The sequence below is a fragment of the Equus quagga genome, chromosome 2, assembly GCF_021613505.1.
Source record: "Equus quagga isolate Etosha38 chromosome 2, UCLA_HA_Equagga_1.0, whole genome shotgun sequence".
Classification (NCBI taxonomy): Eukaryota; Metazoa; Chordata; class Mammalia; order Perissodactyla; family Equidae; genus Equus; species Equus quagga.
Genome location: NC_060268.1, coordinates 93,932,699 through 93,940,037, shown reverse-complemented (window position 1 = coordinate 93,940,037; position 7,339 = coordinate 93,932,699). Strand labels below are relative to the sequence as shown.

The 7,339-nt window shown below is 48.1% G+C and overlaps 2 protein-coding genes across 9 annotated transcripts in view; one reads left to right on the top strand and one right to left on the bottom strand.

Annotated features, from left to right (window-relative positions):
* WHAMM (WASP homolog associated with actin, golgi membranes and microtubules) overlaps window positions 1-244 on the bottom strand; it is a 20,360-nt gene extending 20,116 nt beyond the window's left edge. Inside the window, exon 1 of the mRNA XM_046652781.1 lies at window positions 4-244. Coding sequence (XP_046508737.1) covers window positions 4-208 — 205 coding nt within the window. The 5' untranslated portion in view covers window positions 209-244. The remainder of the gene's footprint in view (window positions 1-3) is intronic.
* The window catches only part of FSD2 (fibronectin type III and SPRY domain containing 2), a 49,591-nt gene that overhangs the window by 594 nt on the left and 41,658 nt on the right, over window positions 1-7,339 (top strand). For 2 of the 8 annotated variants that reach the window (XM_046653798.1, XM_046653793.1), the window contains exons 1-2: window positions 1,001-1,279; window positions 2,609-2,811. The gene's annotated coding sequence lies outside the window, so the exon portion shown is untranslated. Of the gene's footprint in view, window positions 1-386; window positions 409-1,000; window positions 1,485-2,608; window positions 2,812-3,760; window positions 3,960-7,339 lie in introns of those variants that run through there. The other 6 variants (XM_046653796.1, XM_046653800.1, XM_046653792.1 and 3 more) reach the window with 6 other exon arrangements.

The window sequence follows — 7,339 nt, the reverse complement described above, 5'->3', positions numbered from 1 at the left end:
GGCAGGTCACGGCGAACTTGCCCTCCGCGTCGTTCCAGGCCACGAGGAAGCGCAGCTGGTGGCGCTCGGGTGCGGCGAAGAGGTCCTCGCGGACCGGCACCCAGCCCTCCAGGCTGTCGGGCTGCTCGTCTGCCAGGGCCGCCGGCGGCCAGGCCGGCCCCGACCGCGACATTTTCCGCCGGGCGCTACCCCGCGTCCGCGTCCCCATCCCCGCCCCACCCCGGCACTTGTGATTGGCTGTGCGCGCCCCGAGCCCTCCCGCAGGCGTCCGGGATTGACCCAGTAATAGGAGGGAGGGTTCGCGACAGCGACCCGGCCCTCGGAACCGGTCAATGATGTCGCAAGCTGGTCTGGAGCCCGGGAATGACCGCTCTTGCCTCACCGTTTGCACCTTTGCGCACACTGACGGTAACGAAATGTTCGTTCAATGAACGAGTCATTGTCAGCCTCTTACCCTGGACTGTGACCCACTTCAGAACGGGGGGGACTCAGCCGATTCTGTGTGGTGTCATCGGGGCCCTAGTGAATACGTGGTTTCTGCTCTCAAGAATGGTACCGACTTGCTGGAGAGCTCCAACATTAAATTAAACCTAATAGTTATTTATTGAGGGCCCTGAGCGCCAAGCACTGGGTAGAAATCACAAATTTATTGTAATCCATTCAACGAGCTTTGATGGAGTGTCTGCTGTGTGCCTGTTTTGGGCGGGAGGCAAAGGGGCATACAAAAAAGATATTTCTGTCTTCAAAGCGTCCCAGCTCCCAGCCGAGATGTTTAAATACAATCTATGTCCTAACCCATTTTAGATACAAGGAAAATGAGACCCAGAAAAGAAATTTGTCTTAAGATACACTCTCAGACTAAATGAGACCACCTGGCCACTGCAGCCCTGTTTAAGGAGACGGGGCAATGTAGCTTGCGTGGGAGGATGGAGAGTGGGGTGGAGCTGGACCTGTTTATGCCACAGGGAACAACACAGCCCTGGTCTCTGCCCAGGAAAGGTACAGGGTAGACCGAGAAACACAGCACCTGTCTGCTCCCATCCCTTGAGCGCACTGAGACGGGGACTGGGGTGAGGGGAGGCGGGGGCGGAAGAGCCCTTCACCGAAAGAAGGCTTGGGACGTCTCGATTCAGGAACCAGAGAAAGAACTTTTGAAGGTTTTGAGCTGGGAAAACCTGGAATCTGATTTGCACTTGCCGTTATGCCCAAGTAAAAACAACAAAAACAGGACCAGGCTGAAGCTACGGTTAGGGCATCCTGCCCCCCACCCCACCCCAAGGTGAGCCCAAGCCTCTAGGGCCCTCTGTGGACCGCAGCTTGAAGGGCTGAAGTTGCCTCTGTCTGAAGGTCCCCGTCCCCAATGCCTGTGTGTGGGGCTTTGTGGCCACCGACTCAGAAGTGCCGGGCTGGCTGACACCCAGTCCTCTTGGAGAAAGGGCGTTTTAGCTGAAGTCATTTATTTTTCTCAGATTATTTTAGCTAATGTAAGTCACTTATAATTCTTTAATATCTTTTTGTGGATTCTTTACAGTGTGTCTTTTTATTGTATTTGTTTTATACTATTTTATCCTTTCTAGTAGGTTTTCTAATTTATTTGCTTTTTCAAAATGAAACCAAACAGGCTTTCTAATTACAAAAGTAATTTGTACTTTGTGTGTGTGAGAGGGGGGTAAGTTTGTATAGTCTTAGGAAAAAAATATGGAAAAATACACACCAAACCTAATAATTGTTGTTACCAGGAAGCATGACTGGTTTATAGTCACTTTATGGTTCTTTTGTTGTATTTGCTTTTTTCTAAGCCAAACACCACATATTATTTTACAATAAAAAAAAATTTTTAATTAATAAAAGGTATATATAAGTATTATAAAAATAGACACTATCAAAGATATAAAGAAAAAGTAAAAGAACTCAAAGGAGATAAACTCTGCACTCATTTTATAAGGGTGTGTGTATATATATGTATATAATATAAATATATGATTATACTATAGTGATATTTTTCATACTCCTTTTCTACTTAGAAATATATTGTGGGCATTTTCCACATTAAAAAAATAGGCATCTACATCATTATTTTTCATACTTGCCAATATTGAGTTGACTGTGTTATGATTTAACAAATTCCGTATTGACAAATGTTGATAAATTTCAGTTTTCTGCCAATATAGACAATGCTGTGGTAAACATTCTTGTACCTACTATATCCTTGCATAATTTTTTCTTTCAATGTTTTTGCTTTTGATGTTTTATTTTGCTTCCAATATTTTTACTTTATAGACGCATGGCAGTAATGGTATTTTAAAAATGAAATTTTGATTGAGGCTTAAAAAAGCAATAGATGTAAAATTCTGAGATTAAATCACTATATGTAGACTTTTAAAGGAAATGGTCCAGAACCCAATTCATGCTCTCAGCTGACTGGTGAAAATAAAAATGGATCAGAGTGAAGAAAAGAGGGTGTTTGGAGGAAGACTGGGGGAGTGATTTCTCTGGAGAGAGCTGTATTGGGCCGGGCGAGGGTTGGAAGTCCCACCTTCTCTACACGCAAGCCCAATGAGCAAGTCTTCAAAGGGACCATTCAGAGAGCTTGTTCTGTTTCCTGCAGGTTGCTCAATGGTGGCCCGAGGTGAGAGGACTGGCTGCTTTGGTGGCAGAGCAGGGGAGATGCCTGCGTTGGGGTCGTCTGCATCCCAGAGTTTGCTGGGACCAAGGATGGGGCCTACATTCTAAGATCCAGATGTGGGCCAGCAAGAAGACAGAGCCAGCAAGGAATCACCTGGATCCTGCCTGAGAGAGCCAGCTGCATGGGTGAGGAGACCCCATCTGAGAGCTCTTGGAGGTGGCCCACCAGGGCCTGGAGGAGGAATGCAAGGGACACCCTGGAATAGAGGGGTTCTCAGCCTGGTTGTGGGACCTTCAGGGGCAAGATCTCCAAAATGGGAAACTCTAGAGGTGTACAAAAGCTCTGAGAGAGAGAGAGAGAGAGCTCTAAGCATCTGCTGGCCCCAGAGAGCCTGAAGCTAGGACCCGCTGCGACATCAACTCAAATAGGAATTGTCTTATCACCTTAGTGCCTCCTGCCCTGGCCTCCAAACCAGCAGCTCAGGGAAGAGGTGCAGGGAGAAGAAGCCGACCTCGTTCCTCCTTTCCCAGCGTAGACTTCCGCTAAACAGGCCCAAGATGGGGAGGAGGGAAGATCCTGATGCTGGCTACACTCAGTTTGGCTTTTTAATTAGTATATCGGACTGTACATTCAATTACTAAATGCAGGCTATGCCTTCAAGTGACCCCAGGACTCTGTTACCTCAGAGGGAGCAGAGAGTCATGGGTCTGCTAGATTTTTATCTAGAGGTGTATAATTCCCACCCTGAGTAAATGTTGAAGGAATGGTGGGAGAAAAAAAAATTAAGTTGCATTTGATTACATGCAGAGTTGTGCTTCTTCAAAACACTTCGGGAAAAGACCCTCAGCCCGGGTGGCAGGTGCACAGCACGAGGGCTCTTGGAGGTCTTCCTCCTCTGTGTGGCCACAGCAGCCCTCCTGCCCTTGCTGTGACAGCCCCCAGCCCTCTACACATGACTGGCCATCTGAGTTCCCCAGTGGACTCACAGGACTCAAATCCTCACAGTAAATGGAGAAACTCAGGGCACAGCATGTGACCTCTCCTAGTGACACTTGAGCAGTAAGAAGTGGCAAGACGGCCTGGGCAGGTCTATATTTGGGCCTCCACTCACGGCAGGCCTGTTGCTATTTGCAGCCAGAGCATTCTCCCGTTACGGTCGCCTTTGCTGCCCCACTTGCAGAACTCTGGTGTGACACAGGCCAGGGCAGCTGCTGGACGCACAGAGGTCACCGTGAGGAGGGAAAGCCTGCCGAACTCACTCGGACACAGTTTTCTAGCAGGTATCCAGGGCCTCAGAGTTAAAAGAAGAATTTATGGACCCTTAAATTGGCAGGCAAGTTTGGGGATAGTCATATTCTTCTAATACAAGTTGTATTGTTAGAAAGGCAGTAACTTAATGCCAAAATGTTAACGCACTATCTTTCCTTTAGGTGTCAAGAGAGATCTTAAATTGCAGGTGGGTAGATTACAGTAAACAGGGTGAATATTTTCTGTGCCTCCTTGTAGCAAGGATTCACCCTCACTGAAAGCTGTGTGACAGCCTCAGATGCAGACAGAGGTAGGCTGGCGATTCCTGCCATGTGTCTTCAGAGTATTTTTAGTGTAGGGGCCCATTTGCTAGAACAGTTTGCAACCCTAAATGTTGATATCATCTGGCTATGGTATCGGGTTGATAAATACCTTTTGTTTTATCTGCATGCGCGTGCTGACAAATCGTAATTTCATGCTTTGATTCAAACGCTGAGAAACAGCGTTGTAATCATCTTTCACGCATTTGGCATACCCCCTCCTCCAAGAGAGAGGGGTCAGAGGTTTGCACTGTGCCTGTAAAGCTGATTTGAACCATTTAGCATAACTGTACAGCTAACCCTTTAAAGCAAGTTTCTTTAGTTGTGGCTCAGGAGTTGCTGGGGACTACTCCTAAAATTATATGCAGAATTATGTTTGTGTCCTTATGGGCCTACTTTGAGAGAGACAGTTTACAGCTTTCAATAGATTCTCAGAGGCACCCATCACCCATAAAAAGTTAAAGAACACTTTTTTGGAGACTTTTCTCTTTAAAGCACAGGGACACACCTCCCATATAAGACTTAAGCCAAAGTCTTTTTTTTTTTTTAAACTGCAGCCCTATGGCCTAGAGTAGAAGCTTTCTAGCTAATATATTCTTTATAGACTGTGATTTATTCCTTTATTTCTCTAAGCCTCAGTTTCATCATTTATAAAATGGCAATTTATTGTTAATGTTCTTTTCTTCCCAAATTCCAGATACTTTCTTAGGAAAGTGAAAGAATCTGGGCATTGAGGGGAAAATGTCAACTCTGGAGTCGTGCTGCAAACTTCCTACTTTGATGCCAAGCGCGCAGACCCGTTTGTGTTTGTGTGTTCAGAGGGCGAATGCTGGCCTGGAAGATTTGTTCTTTGTAGCATTTGTGCTCAGTGTTTTCCGTCTTCTTCCTTGTGTAACAGTTCAATTCAGTGTTTCACATTCCGGCTCCTGGTTGAAAGAATTTCGCACGATGATTTATTGGTAATACAGAATTCTGGTTTTCTCCCTTTTGGTAGTACATAGAAATGGAAGTGTTATTTTTAGCAGGCCGCTCCTCGGTCTGTAGGTGATGTGGTTTAGTGGAAAACTGGGTCCCAATCCCATGCTTCACCTGGCTGGTTCTGTGTCCAGACCCCAGCTTCAGGGCTGGATGCAGAACAGCCCCGGATCAGTCGTCGTTAAATGGAATTGGCCGCAGCAAGGCCTTTATCCTCACAGAAACCCAGTTTTGCCGTCCTAAACTCGGGAAATTGAGTTAGCTGCTCTCCAAGGGACCCTCCATCACTAGAATCCACATCTCCGCCTAGGCCCTTGGAAGCTTGTGCTGTCAGGAGGGTGACCCCATAGCCAGTGTCTGAGCCTGGATAGGGGGCTGCTCTGCTTTGGTGCCTTCTCCCACCGTCTGCTGTTTACAAGGGACAGAGTGATCCCACAGGGGCCACTGTGAGTTTTCACCCTCTGACCCTGGTCCTCACCCTCCAAGAGTGACCAGGTGAGAGACTTCTATCCTAGCTCAGGTAGGAGGGGCCGAGGTCCAAATAATAATAATAGTAACAACAACAACAATAATGACAGCAGCTAACATTTATTAAGGACTTACTTCAAGCCATGTACTATGCTAAGCATTTTACATACATTGTTATTTCATCTATATGCCAACTGTGGGTCCAGTCCTGTGGCCGAGCAGTTAAGTTCACGTGCTCTGCTTCAGCGGCCCAGGGTTCACTGGTTTAGATCCTGGGCACGGACACGGCATCACTCATCAGGCTGTGTTGAGGTGGCGTCCCACATAGCAGAGCCAGAAGGACCCACAACTAGAATATACAACTATGTACTGGGGGGCTTTGGGGAGAAGAAGAAGAAGAAAGAAAATTGTCAACAGATGTTAGCTCAGGTGCCAATCTTAAAAAAAAAAATTTTTTTTTAAATGCCAACTGTATGAGGTAGAAACTATTAACAAGCCCACTTCTTGGACTCCTGAAAATAAGGCCCGGAGAGATGATTTTCTCAAGGCTACACTGCTAGGAAGTAGCAGAGACAGAGTGCAAACACGGGACTTTCTGAATCCAGAGGGTAGCGGCCTTACGAAGGGGTGAGGGGAGCAGGTAGAGGGATGTTGTCTCTAGGCTGAGGAGAGGAACCAGAGTCAGCATTAACTGGGCGTTAATTAGATTGAGTGATGTCAAGGATGAGCTCCTGGTCTCTGGTTTGGGTGCTAAGGGTGTCATGCTATTGTTAGTGGGTTTTAGGAATGCAGTGGCCCTCATGAGGATGTGACAGGCTCTGGCCTTGGTGCATGGGTAGGAGCTTAAGGGGCAGTGGTGGGATGGGGAAGGGGGGCAGCCCTCAGCGGGAAGAACACCTGAGCTGGGGCCTCACGTGGGACTTAATGCGAGAACCCTGAGAGTGGTCAGAAGGAACCGCCATGTCCACTGGAGACGGTGAGGTGATTTGGGGAGGTGGAGCTAGGACATGAGGGGTGCCTGATGCCCAGGGGAGTTGAGACTTGCCCAGAATACAGGACATGCAGACTTGTCACTTCTACTGAGCAAGGCATCATGATGCTGTTCTGGACCAGACAAGGACGCTCGTGGGGAGAGCCGTGGGGCGCACAGCCAGCAGACCATAGAGACAAGATGGTTTCAAGGGAGATTTCTGCGTACAGGGTGACACTCGGGGCCACAGAGGGAAACAGTGTGATTTTGGTCTGTGTGACCAGAGCCTGTGCTTGAAGAGGGAGCATGTCCTGGGGTCCCAGGACAGAGGGAAGTAGTGTCTCTGAGGAGCTTGGCACCAGCCCAGATGGGTCATTACTTATTCACTTGTCTGGCGCCTCTTTTATACCAGGAATTGTGTCTCATTCACTATAGCCCAGCACGTAACACAGTTCTGTTTTCTTGAATCCACGCCTCTCCGGCCCCATGAACAGTCAGTGCTGGGGCAGTGAATGTGCTCAGTGCCACAGCCCACCCATGTGATGGCACCAGCAGGAGTCCCAGAAGGACCTTGGGCTTCCCCACACAATCTCTGGGTGGGTTCAGACTTCCCAGGTCACTAATGTTGCCCCACAGCATGCTGGGCCCAGGATACTCCGGCATGACCAGGTAGGACCTAGAGTGCCCCTGAGGCAGAGGCAGCAGCCAGGAGCCCAGGTGGAGTGAAGATGG